This window comes from Nomascus leucogenys, chromosome X (assembly GCF_006542625.1).
Source record: "Nomascus leucogenys isolate Asia chromosome X, Asia_NLE_v1, whole genome shotgun sequence".
Classification (NCBI taxonomy): Eukaryota; Metazoa; Chordata; class Mammalia; order Primates; family Hylobatidae; genus Nomascus; species Nomascus leucogenys.
The window spans coordinates 93,796,765-93,818,487 of record NC_044406.1 but is presented as its reverse complement, the minus strand read 5'-3'; the positions used below and the strand labels follow the sequence as shown (position 1 = coordinate 93,818,487).

The 21,723-nt window shown below is 37.5% G+C and overlaps 1 protein-coding gene across 4 annotated transcripts in view; it reads left to right on the top strand.

Moving 5' to 3' along the window:
- The first annotated feature begins 3,249 nt into the window (after window positions 1–3,249).
- The window catches only part of RBM41 (RNA binding motif protein 41), a 66,411-nt gene continuing 47,937 nt past the window's right edge, over window positions 3,250–21,723 (top strand). For 3 of the 4 annotated variants that reach the window (XM_030806963.1, XM_030806962.1, XM_030806960.1), the window contains exons 1-5: window positions 3,250–3,329; window positions 5,317–5,433; window positions 6,028–6,220; window positions 6,525–6,729; window positions 8,612–8,683. In XM_030806963.1, the coding sequence (XP_030662823.1) occupies window positions 3,322–3,329; window positions 5,317–5,433; window positions 6,028–6,220; window positions 6,525–6,729; window positions 8,612–8,683 (595 nt within the window). In that variant the 5' untranslated portion in view covers window positions 3,250–3,321. The remainder of the gene's footprint in view (window positions 3,330–5,316; window positions 5,434–6,027; window positions 6,221–6,524; window positions 6,730–8,611; window positions 8,684–21,723) is intronic. The other variant, XM_030806961.1, reaches the window with a different exon arrangement.

Here is a 21,723-nt window from a genome sequence, read left to right as displayed (position 1 = left end):
CTTAATCAAAAAGTCAGAAATACAGAAATAAGCTATTTTTACCAGTAATGTTAAAGCACCATTTATGTTAGGCACTAGAGTCTTCAGCCCCTTGTAACCATTGTTAACCAGCTGATATATTAGCTGAAGAATTCTTAAATTTAAAGTGTTGACACTATCCCAGTATATATCCATTTTTTAATCCTTTGAAAAGATGCTATATGTGTTCTCTATAACAGCATTTATGCTATTTCATTTGGGAAATTTGAAAGACTTGCACAGTTCTTTACTCTTAATGTTAGATGGTGAGTAGATTCAAGAGAAGATTTTTGGTTTTAACATCTTCCATACAAACCCAGAAAATGTGTCTCTGTTAAGAAGGAGCTTATGGATTAATTAAACAAACCTTGTTAAATTGACAGAAAGACAAATGAGGCATATTTTTCAGTTTGTCATAAATTCTTCTAGGGGTAAAATTGTGAAATTAGGTAAGATCTCTGTGCCCATGTATAACATTTAGTGATCGCCAAGGCTTTGTATACACTGTCTGATGTCCTTTTAAGCTGGGGAGACGGGTGTTGTGGGAAACAGAATAGCTATTATTACACAGTTAACAAGTTTCGCAGAATTAGAAATGGCCTGGTTTTCTTTTTAGTGTAATTTTCTGAATGTTTGTCTTTTTGTACCTATCACTTGCACTGGTTACAGTTATACACAGGTATGTAGAGTACTTCTTATGACCTTGCTTTCCAGTTGCAATTCCACAGCTATGTGAATATGTATCTTAGCTATTCATTCTCCACTCATCCCACCTAGTGGATTTGCAATGTAGTGTGTATCATTTCAGTATCAATAGGCGATATGTTTTATTAGAAGTTGTACACAAGTTTGGTGTGATGGTTGGTGTAATATTTGTTCCACCCTTTGCCACTGTCCCAGGGGATAAGCACACTAGCAACCTTGGTGTATTTTTCCATTTCCTTGTCAATATGTCAATTTGGACAGATTGGTTGAGCCACAAAATTCAGCTCTACCACCATATAGGATTTACCTGGTGCAGGCGATGATGTGACCCCCCATTTTGTTTATACTTATATTCAGTTCATGTTCTGTGCCAAAGCTACAAAGTGGTACATGTTATGCCTGCAGTCATTCACCTTTATGCTTCAAGAGCACAGTTATTTGCATGTGACAGGTCTTAGGTAGCTCACCATGACATTTTCAATCTGATAGAAGTTCTCAGGACAGGAAATTCTACAATGTTTTTCAGTAGCTGCTTTTTGGTCCTTTGCTCTAACTTGAGCATGGCAATACAAAGCAGTTGGGATAAATCTAAATCTACTGATTAACATTTGACTATTTACTCATAGATTACCACTCAATCATGGGATAACTTTAAAACCATACCTTTGTATGTGCTTGACAGTCACCCTATTCTTAGGAGGTATCCTCATTTTACAGATGAGAAAACTGGCCTAGACCAGTTAAGAAACTTACTGAAACCCACATAGTCTAGTAACTTACCAGAGCAAAAATTCAAGTCCAGATTGCCTCTAAAACCCTGTTGTGCTATACTGTTAACTGAGAAGTGAGATTCAAATCCACCCCGCCCTGCCCCCCACCATTACCTACAATCTTTTCTTCTTTGGCTCCTTGAGATGTAAGAGGGTTTCTCTTTAATTAAAAAAGTATTGACTAGGTAATGTAGTCATGGGTTCAAAATTCAAAGGGCGCAAAAAGATACCTGAAGAATTTTTTCTGCCCTTGTCCCTCAGCCATCCAGTTCCCCTACCTGGAGGCATTCACTCATCATTTGTCTGTAAGTTCTCCCAAACATTTTGTGCATATACAAGCAAACACACATATATATAAGTTTTTAAGTGACTAGAGCTCCCCTTTTTATGCAAATAGAAGCATAGTATACATATCATTCTGCACCTTGCTATTGCACTAACTATATTTTGGAGATTGTTCAGTAGCAGTTCATAGAGAACTTTGTCATCTTTGTAACTGCTGCATAGTTTTTCATTGAATGATACATTTTCATAGTATGTTCTTGGATATTTTCATTTCTGTTTTTATAAACAATGTTGCAAGGGATGATAGTAGGTTACAGGATATATAGTATTGAAGATTCTATTCATAACTGAATTGTTGCTTTAAAGGGAAAGTACATTTATGATTTTAGTGGTATCCTCATTTGCCCCCAATAGATGTTGTACCAATTTATATTCCTACCACTAGTGTATTGAGAGTGCCTGTTTCCCCACAATCTCAATAAAACAAGTGTGTTATCAAACTTTTGGATCTTTCCCAACCTGTTAGGTGAAAAATGGTAGTTTCGTGTACTTTTAAAAATAAACTTTAAGTTCTAGAACAGTTTTAGTTACAGAAAGGATGCATAGTACAAAGTTCCACATACCTACAACTCAGTTTCCCTTGCATAACTCTGATACATTTGTCACAGCTAACGAACCTTGTTATTAACTAAAGAACATAGTTTGTTCACATTTCCTTAGTTTTTACCTCATGTCTTTTTTTCTGTTCCAGAATCCCATCCAAGATACTGCATTACTTTAGTCATCACGACTTGTTTGGTTCCTTTTGGCTGTGACAGATTCTCATGTTTTTGATGACCTTGCTAGTTTTAAGGAGTACTGGTAGTCAGTGCACTTTAAAATTTGTCAGATTGGACATCTTTCCATACACTTAAAGACATTTGCATTTCCATTTCTGGGAACTAAGAGCCTATGCTTTTAACCACTATACTATACCTCTTTCTTGATTCACCATAATTATCAATAAAACATATGTGGGCCTGAATACACACAGACTTCTGATTCTGAGTGGAGAAAACTCTCAAGTCTTTGTTACAGATAGAGAAGAACCATTAGCACAGGTGATATAGTCAGACTCGTGTCTGATGACTGGCTACATCGTGAAGGATGAAGCAGAGACTCGACTGGAAACGGTAGGTAGGCTGGATAAATCCTTGAAAGAAAAGCAGTGTTGATAAGAAGTTCAAAGGAAATTACAGAAGAGCCAGGAATTAGTGGTAATGGATGAGAGAACCAAGAAATCAAAGGTGACTCGTTTTATGAGCTGGATATTTTGGGTCTTCTTTTGAACCTAAATGAGAAATTCAAAATAAATATTTGGACAATGTTCAGCATACCTGTCACTTGAGACCTACTTTCTCTTTCTGTTGCCATAGCTCTGTGCTACTACAATTCCCAGAGCCCCATGCTCCATCACAATCCCCTTAGAGTCCGCCGCGTGGAGTTCTGGGACTTGAGGTCCGCGGCCTATTTACCCAAGTTGGAGGTAGGGGCCTGTGGAAACATGAAGAGGTAAGGACTTGTCTGAAGAGCAGGCGGCAAGGGGAGCTCTGTTCTACCTTTTCTTTTGAAAATGGCTTCTATTGCTTTCTGGTTTGGGTATTGCACGTTCTCGGGATGCAGCTTCGTGGGAGCGGGAACACGACAAAGGAGACGGGAGGAGGGGAGACGGGCTGAACAGGCCTGCAGAGCGAAGTTCAGGAAGGGCTGTCACCGGGGCCGGCTGCTGTGGGAATGCCCTCCCGGCACGGGCCCCGGGAGCTGGTCGGGTGCTGCGGCTTCGTCGTTTCACCCGGACCCAGCTAGGCAAAAGGGTTTGAGGCTGACAAATTCCTGGCGCCGGAGATGGAGGTACCTCGGGCCAGCCCCTCCCCCTCCGCCCCTACCTCCACCGCCACCTGAGAAAGGCTCGGGGCGGGCGCATTTATTTGCAACGTCTGTGTGTTAAAGACTACCCGAAACCATGTGGGGCTTTCCAATCATAAAGTAAGGGAGCGGTACTTTGTTTCTAAATGTAGAAGGACAGCACCAAAGTGGTTCGATTTATGGGGTGGGGGGAGGGGAGGTGGAAGGCATTGCTGGGCCCAGTTCCCCTTACTGGTGCTGAGGTAAATGGCCGCGTGAGCCTAAATGGCCTGAGCCTCCCAACTATTGACAGGCTTAAATTAATTTTAGATTCACTCTGCAAGTAGAATCATCACTCTGGAATAGTACAGTGCATTTAAAATTCCTATTGATATGCTTTCCTGCACTGTCAGTTCCTTGCATCTTTTCAAAAACCGTTTCTGACTTTGCCTGCCTGAAACTAACCTTTAACTTTTTTTTTACGATATCTCATCCATGCAAAATAATGTATAATGTATATATACAGCTTAAAGAATAATAGAGGTTCGCATCCACTACAAGCTTAAGAAATAGGACATTGCCAGTCCCTTAGAAGTCTACTGTGTCTCTTCCCTCCCTTCGTTCCCCCCTGAGGTGACCACTATCCGAAATTTTGTGTTACTAATTCCCTTGCTTTTAAAAAAGCAAATGGTTTCTAGTACATATGAATTTATCTCTGAACAAAATGTTCCTAGTCATGTATTTGAAGTATTCCTGATACTTCATGCTGGCGTTTCTATTGTAAAAGGTACTAGACTCAACGTGGCTAAAACAATACTGACTTTCCCTTTCCCAAATCATTTATTCCATCTGGAGCTTTGTCTTTCCTTCATTGGTACCATTGTTCTCTCAGTTACACAGACCGAAATTTTGGGATTATCTTTGACTTCCTTGCCTCTGCCTCCAAAAGGCCTCTCTGATCTAACCCTTTCTTTCCATTTTCACTATTACCATTTAAGTCTAGACCTTCATCACCTTTTAACTTCAATAGTTTCATAACTAGTTCTTCTTGTTTCTTCCCTTTGAATATGGCGTATTATGACCACGTTCATCTGTCTAAACCATCACTTGCACTGTGTCACTTAACTGCTTGATAAATTACTATTTCTCATTATCCTTCTGTATATATTACTGTCCCTTTTGTACTCTTTCCCTGTTGCTTTTCTTCATCACACACCTTTGAATGTCAGCTTAAGAGTACCTTTCTGAAGTCTTCCTTTACCACCTTTATCTCCCAATTTTCTCTTCTGTGAATTTCTACTAATTTGGCATATGCTTCTATGTGTTATTATTCTCTCCTCCCCCCGCCGCCAAGGCACATGCATGCAACACATACACACACGTTTCTTCTCCCTAAATAGATTGTGGGCTTCTTGAGGACAGGGACTATGTCCTAAACACCTTTGACTTCCCTCAGTACCTAGCGTAGCACCTTCTGTGTAAACAGGTATTTGTTTAGTAAGTGTTCATGGACTAAATGGTAAAGGGCAATGAATTGTTGGAGAAGTGTCTTTGAATAAATGGGGTCAGTAATGGTAGATAATATAGATAAGGAATATATTTTGAGACTCACCGTCTCTTCTGTTTTCTGTATATATTCTTATATCTACTCCAGGGTAAACAGCTGTGTGAAGAGTGATGAGCATGTCCTGGAGGAGCTTGAAACAGAAGGGGAGAGGCAGCTGAAAAGCCTCCTTCAGCATCAACTTGATACTTCTGTCTCCATTGAGGAGTAGGTATTAATTTTGCAAACGGAGAGTATCATAGACTCTCACCTCCAGGTGACAGATCTCTCTTAAAGCCTAGATGGAATGTTCCTCTCCCACCTCCCTTTCTTTGTTAGACTTCAATGTATTAGGCAGGGTTTTAATTCTGTGTCTCTTCCTCTGGAAAGCCTCCCATATCTCACTAAGTTTGGGCCAAGTACCTATTTTATGTTCTTCTACAGCATCCTGTATTTCCCTCAACATAGCACTTGTAACCCAATATTATCATTGCCTGTTTACTTGCCTCTGTTCCACTGTTTTTCCACAAAAGCAGGAGCCATTTTTACTTTTTTATAAAGCTATTAAATCCTTAGTACCTAGCAGAGTATCTGGTGCATAGTAAGTACTCAATAAATATTTGTTGATTTAGTTTATTATTCCTGGATGAGGGGACTATTGATGGAGTTCCATTTTGTTGCAGTGGTGCTTCAGCTTAGAAATAAGATGTAAGAGAAAATTTGCTAGTGAGTTTCATTGTACCTCTTACAGTGTTGAACCTCCATTTTTTTGAATGGTAGTAACCTCAAGATGTTCTTACTGTCCTCCTGCACGTTTTGCAGATGTATGTCTAAGAAAGAGAGCTTTGCTCCTGGTACTATGTACAAGCCCTTTGGGAAGGAAGCAGCTGGGACTATGACTTTGTCCCAATTCCAGACACTGCATGAGAAGGACCAGGAAACTGCTTCTCTCAGGGAATTAGGGCTTAATGAAACAGAAATCTTGATCTGGAAGAGCCATGTTTCAGGTGAAAAGGTGAGTGGGGTAATGTTTTTTTTGTTTGTTTTTCTCCTCAAGGAAACAGAGCAAAATATCTTCATTTTAGCATTGAGAGCCTTTCCGTTTTTAGTTCTCACAAAACTGAGCTTGGTGTCTGAATCTTCTTTGATTTTTAGAATGCAGACGTTGGTAAAAGAGAAGCTGTTCTTTAACTTCTTAGCTAACACTTTCTGTAAACATTCATTTCTGGGCCCAGGTCATCTTTTTACTTGAGATACCAGATCATCATGTTCAGGTTGTGTCCTCTATGATATATGCCATCTCATTCCTCTGGTTTCAGAAGACAAGACTGAGGGCAACTCCTGAAGCAATACAGAACCGTCTTCAAGATATTGAAGAAAGGATCTCGGAGCGTCAGCGCATTCTTTGCCTGCCACAGAGATTTGCAAAGAGCAAACAGCTGACCCGGCGAGAAATGGAAATAGAAAAGTCTTTATTTCAGGGAGCTGATCGTCACTCCTTCCTTAAGGCTCTTTATTACCAAGGTATGTGATCCCCACTGACTTTGATATATTCTTTCGCTGAGAGAAAGATTAAACAGCAGGGCATTAAATATGAAGAGTTAGTGAAGGGAATAGGGGAAAGACGAATTGTCACTACTTTTGAGGAATGTAGAATACCATAAGAGAGACAAATATGTGCACAGTTAGTTGCATGACAACATGGAAACTGCTATTATAGAGATTTGAATAAAATGCTGAGGTAGCACAGAACACAGAGCATCTAAGTCTAGTTGGGGGAGTCAGAAGTTGACATTTATACTAACTCCTGATGGATCAACGGGCATTTGTCAGGTAAATAAAGGGGAATGGACATTAAAGATAGTAAATAGCAACAGGATTATGAAAGAACCGGGTGTGTCTAAGGAACAATGAGAAGTTTAATGTGGCAGGAGTAGAAGAAGTGGCAGGGAATGACAGGAGGTGACACTGGAAGGAAGGGGGGGCGAAGCTAGATTGTGAAGGGTCTTTAGGCTGAACTACAGATTAGCACAAAATACATGGATAAATAGTATGTGTCTTTACTAGAAGGATTTAGTTTGACAGATAAGTTTTACTAGACGCTGTGGAAGGTGCATGGAAGTTTAAGAAATGGTTCCTCACCTTGTGCCAAGTATAGTCTGGTTGGAGAGATAAACATGTAACATTTAGTGAGAATACTAGATACATTTGTTAAGTGTTGTTGGAGTTCAGAGGAGGCAAAGGCCACTGTATATTGGTGTGATTGAAGAAGGCCTCTCAGAGGAGGTAAGATTTAAATGTTCTTTTAATACTACCTATTCTTTAGAAAAGAGAGGTAATGACATTTCAGTTGCAACAGATGGTGTGAGCACTACGGAGTGTGCTAACTATGGAGGAGATGTGAGACGAGGTTAGAAAGGTAGCTAAAAATTTTGAACTGTATTTGGTGACTAGTATAGACCTATACAGAGTTAGTTATCAGTTAGTTTCAATATGGTTGAAGGTTTTTGAACCAGAAGTGACATGATAAAAGCCATATTTGAAAATTATTAATCTGGTGGTCAATAAATAGGATTAGAGAGAGGAAGAACTGGAAGCAAGGAGAATGGTTAGGAGATATTACAGTCATTTAGGCATGAAGACTTGGTCTAGAGTGATAGCAGTGAAACTGGAGAGAGGTAGGTTTATAAGGGAAGAACTAATAAAACTTGTTGACTGAAAATGAAGGAGGGAGGTCAATGCAGAGGTATGTGTCAAAGATAATCCAGAAGTTTCAAGGCTGTGTGACTTACCAATTGGCAAAATTAAGAAAGCCTTTGTGGGGAAATTTCAAGGAAGGATGATGAGTTTGATTTTAAACATGTTAAATTTGTGAGAATGGCAGGATCATCAAATGCAGATGTTGAGGAGACAGTTGGAAATGCAGCAGTGAAGCTCAGGAGAGAGGTCAGAACTAGGTATATAGAACTGGGAATCATCTATCCTTAGATAACATGTTAAGGCCGTGAGAATGGATGAATGATTTGTTAGAGATAGAAAGACCATAGACATGGCAGAGCAGTGGTGAAGGAAGGAATGAATGAACAAATGAATAACCTTTTGTGGAGAGACATTTAGCATAATGATTAATAACATGGGCTCTGGAGGCAGACTGCCTGGGAAAATCCTGGCTCCCCCACTTACTAGCTGTGAGATGCTAGGCAAGTTACCTCTCTATGCTTCAGTATCTTCATCTGTAAAATGAGAATATTAATAGTAGCTATGTTACAGGGTTACTAAGAGGATTAAGTGAGATAATACATGTAAATCACTTAGAGCAGTACCTGGTATTTGGGGTGGAGGGTGGGTGGTGTATGAATCTGTTCTGTTTCCTATCTTTGAAACTCCTTGCTTTAAACCTTCACAGCATACCACAAAAAGACAAGTGCAGACAAGTACATGACCTCAATGAAGAGGAAGATAAAATTAGGCACAAAAGGCAAGTCGAGAGTTTTCTTATAGTGTTAGATTTAGGAATGTAACCTAGGGTCCCAGTTGAGCACTTATTTAATTCCATATTCAGTATATGACAATGTTTATAGGAAATGATCCAGAGGGAGCATATTATCCTGATACAGAATATTAAAGAGAGGAGTTAGTAGAAGTTGTAAAGCTTTTACATTTAGTGCTGTTGTTTTTTCTCTATACATTTAAATTATTGTACCAGACATAAATTGACCTTAATGATTTTTAGATCCCATTTCACAAATAATTCTGAATATTTTTATTAATCAGTAAAGTATAATTATTGATGATGATGATGATATGATAGCAAATATTTTCTTACTTTTGAAATGAACTTCCAATAAAATTGCATGGGGCTTCTTCTTTTTTGGTGTACAATTCTGTGAATTGTAAATCATGTAGGTTCATGTAACCACCACCACAATCAAGAGAGAGAATAGCTTCATCACCTTAAAAAACTCCCTCATGCTGTCCCTTTATAGTCATTCCCAACCCACCATAATTCCTGACAATCACTGACTGTTTTCCATCACTGTAGTTTTATCTTTTAGAAAATGTCATGTAAATGGAATCATACAACATGTAACCTTGTGAGATTGGCTTCTTTCACTCAGCATAATGCCTTTTAGACTCATTTGAGTTGTTGCGTGTATCAATAGTTCATTCATTTTGTTGAGTAGCGTTTCATCTTATGGACATTCGAAAGTTTGTTTATCCATTCACCCATTGAAGTGCATTTGGGTTGTTTCCAGATTATGATGGCTATGCATAATATTGATATGAACATTCTTGTACAGGTTTTTTTGTGAACATAAGTTTTTATTTCTCTAAGGTAAATATCTAGAAGTGGGATTACTGGGTCATATGGTAAGTGTACATTTAACTTTATATGAAACTGCCAAACCATTTTCCAGAGTGGCTGTACCATTTTGCATTTTCACCAGCAATGTATGAGAGTTCGAGTTGCTCTACATCTTTGTCAGCACTTGGTATTGTCAGTATTTATTTTGGTTATTCCAATAGCTGTGAAGTGGTACCTCATTGTAGTTTTAATTTGCATTTCTTTAATGGCTAATGATGTTGAACATCTTTCATGTGCTTATTTGCCATCCTTATATCCTGTTTGCTAAAGTGTCTGTTCAAATCTTTTGCTGTTTTATAATTGGGTTGTTTATTTTCTTCCTGATGACTTTTGAGAGTTCTTTGTATATTCTAAACACAATCTTCTGTTGGATATGTGATTTTCACACATTTTCTCCAGTCTGTAGCTTGTCTTTTCATTCTCTTAACAGTGTCTTTTGCAGAGCAAACTTTTTTTATTGTGGTAAAATATACATAACATAAAATTTACCATTTAAACCATTTTTAAGTGTGTAGTTCTATGGCATTAAGTACTTTCACATTGTTCTGCAACTATCACAACCATCCATCTCCAGAAATTTTTCATCTTCCCAAACTGAAACTCTGTACTTATTAGATACTAACTCCCCATTTTCTCCACCCCCACCAGCCTCTGGCAACCACCATCCTACTTTCTGTCTCTATGAATTTGACTGCTCTAGGTGCTTCATATAAGTGGAATCATATAATATTTGTCCTTTTGTGACTGGCTTTAGTTAGCATAATATCTTCAAGATTCATCTAAGTTGTAGCATGTGTCAGAATTTTCTTTTTAAGGTGGAATAATATCCCATTGTATGTATATAGCACATTTTGTTTATCAATTGATGGATGCTCAAGTTGTTTCCATGTTTTAGCTTTTGTGAATAATGCTGCTATGAACATGGGTGTACAAATATCTGTTTGAATACCTGCTTTCAATTATTGTGGCTATATACTCAGAAGTGGAATTGCTGGATCACATGTTAATTCTACATGTAATTTTTTGAGAAACCGCAATATCATTTTCCATAGAGACTGTACCATTTTACATTCCCACCAGCAATGCATAAGATAAGAGTTCCAGTTTCTCCATACCCTTGGCAACACTTACTATTTTCTTTTCTTAAAAAATAATAGCCATCCTAATGGGTGTGAAATGGTATCTTATTGTGGTTTTGATTTCAATTTCCCTGATGATTAGTGCTGTTGAGCATCTTTTCATATGCTTTTTGGCCATTTGTATATCTTCTTTGGAGATGTATCCGTTCAGATCTCTTGTCCGTTTTTAAAATAAGTTTCTTGTTTGTTGTTGAGTTGTAGAAGTTCTATATATATTCTGTATATTAATTCCTTGTAAGATATATGACTTGCAAATATTTTCTCCTATTCCAAGAGTTGCCTTTTCACTCTGTCCTTTGATGCACAAAGTGTTTAATTTCGATGAAGTCCAATTTGTCGATTTTTTTCTTTTGTTGTCTATGCTTTTGGTGTCATATCCAAGAAATCATTGCCAAATCCATTGTTATGAAATGAAGGCTTTTCCTTATGTTATCTTCTGAGAGTGTTATAGCTTTAGCTCTTATGTTTAGGTCTTTGAACCTTTTGAGTTAATTTTCATATATGGTATTAAGGTAAAAATTCAGCTTCATTTTTTTCATGTTGATATTCAGTTTTCCCAGTGCCACTTGTTGAAAAAAGACTGTTCTTTCCACACTGAATGATCCTGGCACCCTATTCAAAAATCATTTGACTATATATACCTGTCTTTATGCCAGTACCACACTGTTTTAATTACTGTAACCTTGTAGTAAGTTTTGAAATCAGGAAGTGTGAGAACTCCAACTTTGTTCTTTTTCAAAATTGTTTTGGATATTTGGGGATTGGTTGAGATTCCATATGAATTTTAGAATGGATTTTTCTATTCCTGTAAAAAATATTATTGACGTTTTGGTAGGACTTACATTGAATCTGTATATCACTTTGGTTAGTATTGATGTCTTAACAGTATTGTCTTCTAATTCATGAACATGGGGTGTCTATTTGTGTCTTGTTTAATTCCTTTCAGCAACATTTTGTAGTTTTCAGTGTATAAGTCTTTTACCTCAGAGAAAATGTTTTCAAGTCTTCTAAAATCTTGTTTATCAGTTGATCCTTTCATGGGTTGCTTTTTATGTTTGTGCATTTATATGTATCTAACAACTCTACCTGTTCATGAAAAAGATATTTTCCTGTGTTTTCTTCTGATAGTTATTTAGTTATACATTTTACATTTAGATCTATGATCCATTTTGACTTGATGTTTATATAAGGTATGAAGTTTAGGTTAAAGTTCACTTATTTTTTTTGGCTTCAAATGTCCTGTTGTTTTAGAACCAACTGTTAAAAGAGTATCCTTTCTCCATTTACTTGCCTTTGCATTTTTGTCAGAAATCACTTGGCCACATTTGTGTGTTAATACTTAACCTCATAATTAATGGTGAAAAGTTGAAATTCTTCCCCAAAGATCAAAAATAAGACAAGGATGTCCACTCTTGCCACTTCTGTTCATAGTGGAATGAAATTCAAAACAAATAACAGAAGGACATTTAGGAAAATTACAAATATGTGGAAATTAACACTCTACCAAACAGTCAATGAATTAAAAGGAAATCAAAAGGAACATTAGAACGTATTTTGAGGTAAATTAAAAACACAAAATGCCAAAACTTATGGAGTAAAATAAAATCTGTGTTTAGGGGGATATTTAGCTGTAATGCCCATAGCTGTATATGCCCATATTAATAAAGAAGAAAGATTTCAAATTAATAACTGAAATCTCCACCTTAAGAACTTATTAAAAGAAGAGCAAACTAAATCCAAATCAAGCTGATGAAAAGAAATAATAAAAAATGGAGCAAAAATAAATGACATAGAGGAAATAATAGAGGAAGTCAACAAAACCAAAAGTTAGTTCTTTGAAAAGATCAACTAATTTATAATCCCTTAGCTAGACTGATCAAGTTAAACAGAAAGAAGATTCAAATTTCTAAAACTCAGCTCCACTTTGGTTCTTATTTGTATGGGACATCTTTTTCCATCTTTTTGCTTTTAGTCTATTTGTGTTTTTGAACCTAAAGTGTGTCTCATGACAGCAGATAGTTTGGATTATATTTTCTCTTTTTAATCAATTATTTCAATCTCTGCCTTTTGACTGGAGAGTTTAGTTCATTTATTTTAATGTATTTAATTAGAGTCTGTTAAGGATTTACATCTGCTATTTTGCTTTTTGTTTTCTGTTTCTCTTGTATCTTTTTTCTTCCTCTGTTCCTCCATTTATTCCTTCTTTTATGTTAAATAGATTTTTCCAATGTGCCATTTTAATTAACTTCTTGCCTCTTTTACTATTTTTGTGTATGTGCGTGTGTGTTAGTGGTTGCTCTGGGGATTACAATTAGCCTCTTGGCTTAAATAAATTAATTTGTATTAAAACCAACTTAATTTCAATTATATTAAAAAACTTTGTTTAGCTGTTCTCTACCTCCCATACTTTCTACTGTAATTGTCATACCAATGGCATCTCAGAATGTGGCTTTTCATTGAAGTGCCAGGCAGGTCAGATAGTTCCATCCAGGTAAAATAGTGAAAATTCTCCAAGGATGGGGCTTTTATGGTGCTCCAGAACTGGTCTGCCACTCCAGTTTCAGATAGGCTGCTGGGTTTTGCAGCTTCTGTTGTTGCAAGGTTGTTGGTTTTCAAGGCTACTGCAAAGCTAGAGAAGGGGAGATGGGATGATGGAAAGTCGAAATGCTACAAACCTCACTGTTTGAGTTACATTCATCTCTTAGCATATGGATAGCCATTTGTCCTGGTGCCTTTAGTTGAAAAGACTATTCTTTTTCATTGAATTGTCTTAATATCTTTGTGAAAAATCAATTTACCATAAATGTAAGAGGTTTTTTTTAATGTTTTTTTTCTCTTTATTTTCAGCAATTTGATTATGCCATGTCTCTTCTGGGCATGAGTTCTTTGTTATTTCAAATTCTTGGTTTCTTACCCCTTCCTCCTGCTACCATTCACTCTTCATAGCATTTAAATGTACCATACATTCTCTCCAGGTTTTATAACTTTATTCAATGGGAGTCACAGAGTGAAGTGTGCTTACTTCATCTTACCCAGAAACAAGTCCTAATAGCTACTAATTTTGAGGACTTATTTGTGCCAGTCCTTGCTAAGTATTTTTATAAATTATCAAATTTAAACCTTACAGTACCCTATGGGATAGTACAGTATTATACCCAATTTACAGAAAATGAAATTGAGCTTCAGGGGGCATAAGTGATTTTCTTAAGATCACAATTATTAAGTGGCCATGCTGGGACTTAAATCCATGTTTGTCCTTACACAAAAGTCTGTACTTTTGTCCACAGCACTTGTATATGTGATTGGAAAAGATTTATTGGTTTATTAAGTGTGATTTTACTATATCTCGAGACAAACTTTTCTGGAGTTATACATATCCCATTTTCTAACCTTGAAGCAGTGAGAAAGAAACATATATTATCTCTAGAAATATATTTCCTCTGAAATCTTCAACTATAATATGGTACTCTCTGACTACAACCTTTTTCTTATCCTTCTGGCTCACATAACTCTCTTAAATTCACATACCATCTCTTCAACCCTGTTTATATCTCCAGTTCCTTGACCTTTTAATTTTCTCCCAATCTGTCAGTCCCTTTCTATTTCTTCTTCCTTTCAAATCTCACTTAGACTCTATCATCCATTATTTAACCACCCATCTTGACAATGAATCATTCTCTTTGCTTCCTTGTCTGTGTATCACATCCACCCAGCAAAACCTCAAACTCAAATCAACCAAACTAATTGCCTTCTCTATTTCTACATCATTACTTCTGGGCATTGCTAGAAAGAAATCATAACTTTGTTGATTATTGCCTCTACAACTTTCTCGTCTCTGTTATTGGTTAGAGCCTCTCCCTTGTTCAACAATCTATCTCCTAGTCCCTAGTCAGCTCACTATTTCATTCCTTATAAATACTATTTTAGATTCTCATTACTCTTTCCTTTCCTACTATTTTGTCATTTTTAACAGTCTTCCATCCTATTTCAAAGGAAACTGCCATCAGCAAGAACTTTCATCCATTTCCTGCTTCATGCTCTGCTGACTTCTGTATCCTCACCCTTGTTTTCTTCCCTCTTGACTCAGTGCTAGAGAAGTCCTTTCTGCTTAAGGCTAATTTGTATAATTTTGTGCTGGATCCTATCCCTTTTATATTCCAAATAACTTCAGTCATCCCCAGTATTTCTTCTTTCTTTTTAGGGTTTTAACATGACTTGTATACTTGTCAGACTCCATGGTCTACATATGCCTACCATGAACTATCTAAAGAAAATGATAAAAATGAAAAATGTCTTTCAATTGATTAGCTACTTGAACAAATAATACATTTAGATCTTCTTTTTTTATAATACTTTAAGTTTTAGGGTACATGTGCACAACGTGCAGGTTAGTTACATATGTATACATGTGCCATGTTGGTGTGCTGCACCTATTAACTCGTCATTTAACATTAGGTGTATCTCCTAATGCTATCCCTCCCCCCTCCCCCCACCCCACCACAGGCCCTGGTGTGTGATGTTCCCCTTCCTGTGTCCATGTGTTCTCATTGTTCAATTCCCACCTATGAGTGAGAACATGCGGTGTTTGTTTTTTTGTCCTTGCGATAGTTTGCTGAAAATGATGGTTTCCAGCTTCATCCATGTCCCTACAAATTAGCCGGGCGTGGTGGCGGGCGCCTGTAGTCCCAGCTCCTCTGGAGGCTGAGGCAGGAGAATGGTGTGAACCCGGGAGGCAGAGTTTGCAGTGAGCTGAGATCGCGCGCCACTGCACACTCCAGCCTGGGCGACAGAGCGAGACTCCATCTCAAAAAAAAAAAAAGGACATGAACTCATCATTTTTTATGGCTGCATAGTATTCCATGGTGTATATGTGCCATATTTTCTTAATCCAGTCTATCATTGTTGGACATTTGGGTTGGTTCCAAGTCTTTGCTATTGTGAATAGTGCCGCAATAAACATATGTGTGCATGTGTCTTTATGGCAGCATGATTTATAATCCTTTGGGTATATACCCAGTAATGGGATTGCTGGGTCAAATGGTATTTCTAGTTCTAGATCCCTGAGGAATCGCCACACTGACTTCCACAATGGTTGAACTAGTTTACAGTCCCACCAACAGTGTAAAAGTGTTCCTATTTCTCCACATCCTCTCCAGCACCTGTTGTTTCCTGACTTTTTAATGATCACCATTCTAAGTGGTGTGAGATGGTATCTCATTGTGGTTTTGATGTGCATTTCTCTGATGGCCAGTGATGATGAGCATTTTTTCATGTGTCTTTTGGCTGCATAAATGTCTTCTTTCGAGAAGTGTCTGTTCATATCCTTTGCCCAATTTTTGATGGGGTTGTTTGTTTTTTTCTTGTAAATTTGTTTGAGTTCATTGTAGATTCTGGATATTAGCCGTTTGTCAGGTGAGTAGATTGCAAAAATTTTCTCCCATTCTGTAGGTTGCCTGTTCACTCTGATGGAGTTTCTTTTGCTGTACAGAAGCTCTTCAGTTTAATTAGATCCCATTTGTCAATTTTGGCTTTTGTTGCCATTGCTTTTGGTGTTTTAGACATGAAGTCCTTGCCCATGCCCATGTCCTGAATGGTAATGCCTAGGTTTTCTTCTAGGGTTTTTATGGTTTTAGGTCTAACATTTAAGTCTTTAATTCATCTTGAATTAATTTTTGTAAAAGGTGTAAGGAAGGGATCCAGTTTCAGCTTTCTATATATGGCTAGCCAGTTTTCCCAGCACCATTTATTAAATAGGGAATCCTTTCCCCATTGCTTGTTTTTGTCAGGTTTGTCAAAGATCAGATGGTTGTAGATATGCAGCATTATTTGTGAGGGCTCTGTTCTGTTCCATTGGTCTATATCTCTGTTTTGGTACCAGTACCATGCTGTTTTGGTTACTGTAGACTTGTAGTATAGTTTGAAGTCAGGTAGCATGATGCCTCCAGCTTTGTTCTTTTGGCTTAGGATTGACTTGGTGATGCGGGCTCTTTTTTGGTTCCATATGAACTTTAAAGTAGTTTTTTCCAATTCTGTGAAGAAAGTCATTGGTAGCTTGATGGGGATGGCATTGAATCTATAAATTACCTTGGGCAGTATGGCCATTTTCATGATATTAATTCTTCCTACCCATGAGCATGGAATGTTCTTCCATTTGTTTGTATCCTCTTTTATTTCATTGAGCAGTGGTTTGTAGTTCTCCTTGAAGAGGTCCTTCACATCCCTTGTAAGTTGGATTCCTAGGTATTTTATTCTCTTTGAAGCAATTTTGAATGGGAGTTCACTCATGATTCGGCTCTCTGTTTGTATGTTATTGGTGTATAAGAATGCTTGTGATTTTTGCACATTGATTTTGTATCCTGAGACTTTGCTGAAGTTGCCTGTCAGCTTAAGGAGATTTTGGGCTGAGACTTTGGGGTTTTCTAGATATACAATTATGTCATCTGCAAACAGGGACAATTTGACTTCCTCTTTTCCTAATTGAATGCTCTTTATTTCCTTCTCCTGCCTAACTGCCCTGGCCAGAATTTCCAACACTATGTTGAATAGGAGTGGTGAGAGAAGGCATCCCTGTCTTGTGCCACTTTTCAAAGGGAATGCTTCCAGTTTTTGCCCATTCAGTATGATATTGGCTGTGGGTGTGTCATAGATAGCTCTTATTATTTTGAGATACGTCCCATCAATACCTAATTTATTGAGAGTTTTTATTCGATGCAAAAATCCTCAATAAAATACTGGCAAACCGAATCCAGCAGCACATCAAAAAGCTTATCCACCATGATCGAGTGGGCTTCATCCCTGGGATGCAAGGCTGGTTCAACATATGCAAATCAATAAACGTAATCCAGCATATAAACAGAACCAATGACAAAAACCATATGATTATCTCAATAGATGCAGAAAAGGCCTTTGACAAGATCTTCTTCTTTTACTGTATACCATAATAAGTAGCAGTTCATTTAAAAAGTGAAATGTAAAAATTTAAGCCCTAAGAAAGATAATATTAAATAGATAATATAATATGTTAATATTTTTGATATCCTAATGGGAAAAGATGTTTTCTATTCTTTGTTTTCCTTGAAAATTTTCAAACACACAGAAAAGTTGAAAGAATTTTATCACAAAGAACCATATATTACCATCTGGAATCTACCATTAATATTTTGCCTTATCACATATCTATCTATACCCGTACCCATCTATCATTCCATCTTTATTATTGTATTTTAGAAAACTGCTGATGTAAATTCCTCCCCCCCAAATACTTCAGCATGTATACTGTTAATTAGAGTTAAATATTTATTAATGATTCTTCTTTTGTTGCAAAATTTGCAAGCACTTAAATGTAAAGATCTTTTAAGTGTTCATTTGCTGACTTTTGAACAATGTATAAATCTGTAGTGATATGCTGGTAAATGTTTAACAACCAGCTCTCTGGCGGGGGGGTGGGGGAGGGGAGTGGGGAAAACAGGCCCTGATTTGTATCATCTGCCAGTTTCCAAGGTGTACATATTACCACCATAGCCAGTTTCAAGCTACCAATATGTTATCACTGAACATGGAATTGGGAATAAAGGCAATCATCGGACCATCTCCAGGACACACTGCATCTGTGTAACTTAACCCCTATCAACACAGAAGATTACTATCACCCCAGAAAGTTTCAGCATACTTCTTTCCAGTAATTCCCATCCTACCCTCTCAGAGGCAACTAGTGTTTTGATTTTTTTCCACCATAGATTAGTTTTGCTTGTTCTAGAACTTCATATAACTGGAATCGTACAGTATACGTTCTTTGTGTAAGGTTTCTTTCATTCAATATAATGTTTTTGGGATTCATTCATATTGTCGTATGTATCAATAGTTTGCCCTTTCTACAGCACAATTCTTCGAAGAGTTTTCTATAATTACTGTATTAGTTTCCTAGGGCTGCTGTAACGAATTATTATAAATCTGGTGGCTTCGAACAACAGAAATTTATCCTCTCCACAGTTCTGGAGGCTGGAAGTCTAAAATCAAAGGTGTCAGCAGGGCCATGCTCTCTCTGCAGGCTCTAGGAAAATATCCCTTGTTACTTCTTCTAGCTCTGGTAGTTGCCAGCAATTCTTGGTGTTCCCTGGTTCATAGATGCATAATTCCTATCTCTGCCTCTGTCATCACATAGCATTCTCATGTACCTGTGTTTTCACATTTCTCCCTTAAAAGGATATTGGTCATTGGATTTAGGCCCCACCCTAATCTAGTATTACTTCATCTTAATTTAACTACATCTGCAAAGACCCTATTTCCAAATATTTCACAGTCTGTGGCTCCAGGTGGACATGAATTTTAGAGGTATACTGTTCAACCTAGTACAGTCTGCCCTCTGGTGCCAAAAATTCACATCTATCCACGTGCAAAATACATAACATCCCCAAAAGTCAACCCATTCCAGCACCAAGTCTGAGTCCCAAATATCATCTAAATACCAACTCAAAAAGTCCTAAGTCTCATTATCTAAATCATCTATATCAGGTATGGGTGAGGTTCTGGATATGGTCCATCCTGGGGCAAAATTTCTCTCCATCCAGAGACTGGTGGAGCTAGAAAACAAGTTACCTGCTTCCGAAATAAAATAGTGGGACAGGCATAAGATAGACATTCCCATTCTGAAAGGGCTAAAATGAGGGAATAAAGGGGTTACTGGTCTAAAGCAAGTTTGTAGCCTAGCATGGCAAATTCCATTAGTTTTCAAGGCCTATGAGTAATATTCTGGGCTCAGTGCTTTGTCCACTGGGCCCATATACTCAGTCTATCAGGGCAGCTATAGCCCCATCCTCTCTGGCCTCTACGTCTGTGACTTTGCTCTTGTAATCATCCTTCCTTTGTCCTGTCTCTGTCTCTTTCACACCAGGCTGGCACTGGTAGTTTTTGCTGGTATAAGATTCTCAAAAACATTGTCAGTCTCATATATGTCAAGAGATTTGCACCATTAGACATGAGGTTTCTCTACAGATTCTTCCTAGATAACCCCATCTGTATTCCTGGCTTCTGCTGAGATGGTTGATTGGATCCTAACACCCTAACACTTAATCTCTTCAATGAAAGTTTGTCCATCTATACTGTTGGCCCTGTTTCCAGAGCACGCTATCTGTATAGGCTGAGAATTTTCCCAATCATAAAGTGTTATCCCCTTTTTTCTTAACAGTTCCTTCTTCAATTTTCCTCCTTCCTCTTTTATTTTATTATAAGCATCAGGGAGAAACTAGCCTGCATCTTCCACACTTTGCCCATTCATCTCCTTAGCGAAATATCAGTTTGTCACTTTTAAGTTAGACTTTTCGCCCAACAGTAGAACTCAAATCAGCCAAGCTTCTGCCACTTTATAACAAAGATTGCCTTTCCTCCAGTATCTAATAACATGTTCATTTCCTTCTAAGGCCTTACCAGAAGTACCTTTAACATTTATACCTCTAGCAACATTTTGTTCATGATTACATGTATATAATCATGAACACATATATTCTCTAAGATAGTAGAAGCTTTCTCTACTGTCTCTTTACTTCTTTCTGAGCCCTTACCAGAATTGCCTTTAACATCCGTATTTCTACCAACAATCTCCTCAATGTAATATAGGCTTTTACCATCAAGCAGCTCAAAATTCTTCCAGCCCCTACTCATTACCCAATTCTAAATCCAATTCCACATTTTTAGGTATTTGTTAAAGCAGCATCTTACTTCCCAGTACCAGTGGTACTTTGTTATGACAGCCCTAGGAATCTAATACAGACTTTGGTACTGGGAAGTAGGATGCTGCTGAAAGTGAATGGCTTAAAACAACAGAAAATTATTCCCTCACAGTTGTGGAGGCTACAAAATCAAGATGTTGGCAAGGTTGGGTCCTTCTAGTGACTCTGAGGGAGAATTTGTTCCATGCCTCTCTCTTAGCTTCTGGTGTTTGCTCGCAGTTCTTAGATTACAGATGCATCTCTCCAATCTCTGCCTCTGCCATCACATGGCATTCTGGTTGTTGACTGTGTCTGTCTCTGTATCTTCACATGTCCTTCTTATAAGGACATCAGTCACTGGACTCAGAGCCTACCCTGTGACTTCACCTTAACTAATTGTATCTGCAAAGACCCTATTTCCAAATAATGTCATATTCTTAGGTTCTGGGTAGACATGAATTTTGGGAGGATTCTATTTAACCCAGTACATTTACTTATTGCCACTTGTTCACCTCTCATTCACTTTTTTTGCAAACCATCTTTTTATAATGAGATAGATCATGACAAACAGTGCTTAAAACATTTTTAATCAGATCAAGAAATAGAATATGCCAATACTCCAAAAATCCCCATATGTCCCTCACAAATCACAACCCTCTTCCCACTAGATATAACTACTGCCCTAACTTGTGATAATTTCCTTATTTTTCTTTATATCTTTACCACCCGTACATGCAGCACTAGACAGTGTTTGGTTTTGCCTGTGGTTAAGCATTATATCAGTGAATTATACTGTATGTATTCTATTGGGTCTTCCTTTTCTACTCAATATTGTGGTGTTTTCTGGCAATTATATTTGAGATATTCGTACATATTGCTATGTGTAGCCATAGTTCATTTTCATTGAAGTATAGTATAGTATTCCTTTATATGAACATACCATAGTTTATCCATTCTACTGTAGTTGCACATTTGGGTTGTTCCCATTTGGGGGGCTGTATATATCACTTCTGCCACTGTGATCTTTCTTGTACATGTTTTCTGGGACACGTGTGCAGGAGTTTCTCAGGGTATATATCTAGGAGTGGAATTGGGTGGTGAAGTGTTCACGTCTTCAACTTTAATAGCTGTTAACTAATTTCTGAAGGGATTCCCCCAAGTTAAAATTCCAACAACCATGTGGAAATGTTTAGGTTGCTCTACATCCTTGTCCACAACGGGTATTGTCAGACTTTAATCTGATGAGTGTTTACTTGTATCTCATTGTGCTTTTTTCCCTTTATTATTAGTTAACATTTATTTATGTTAC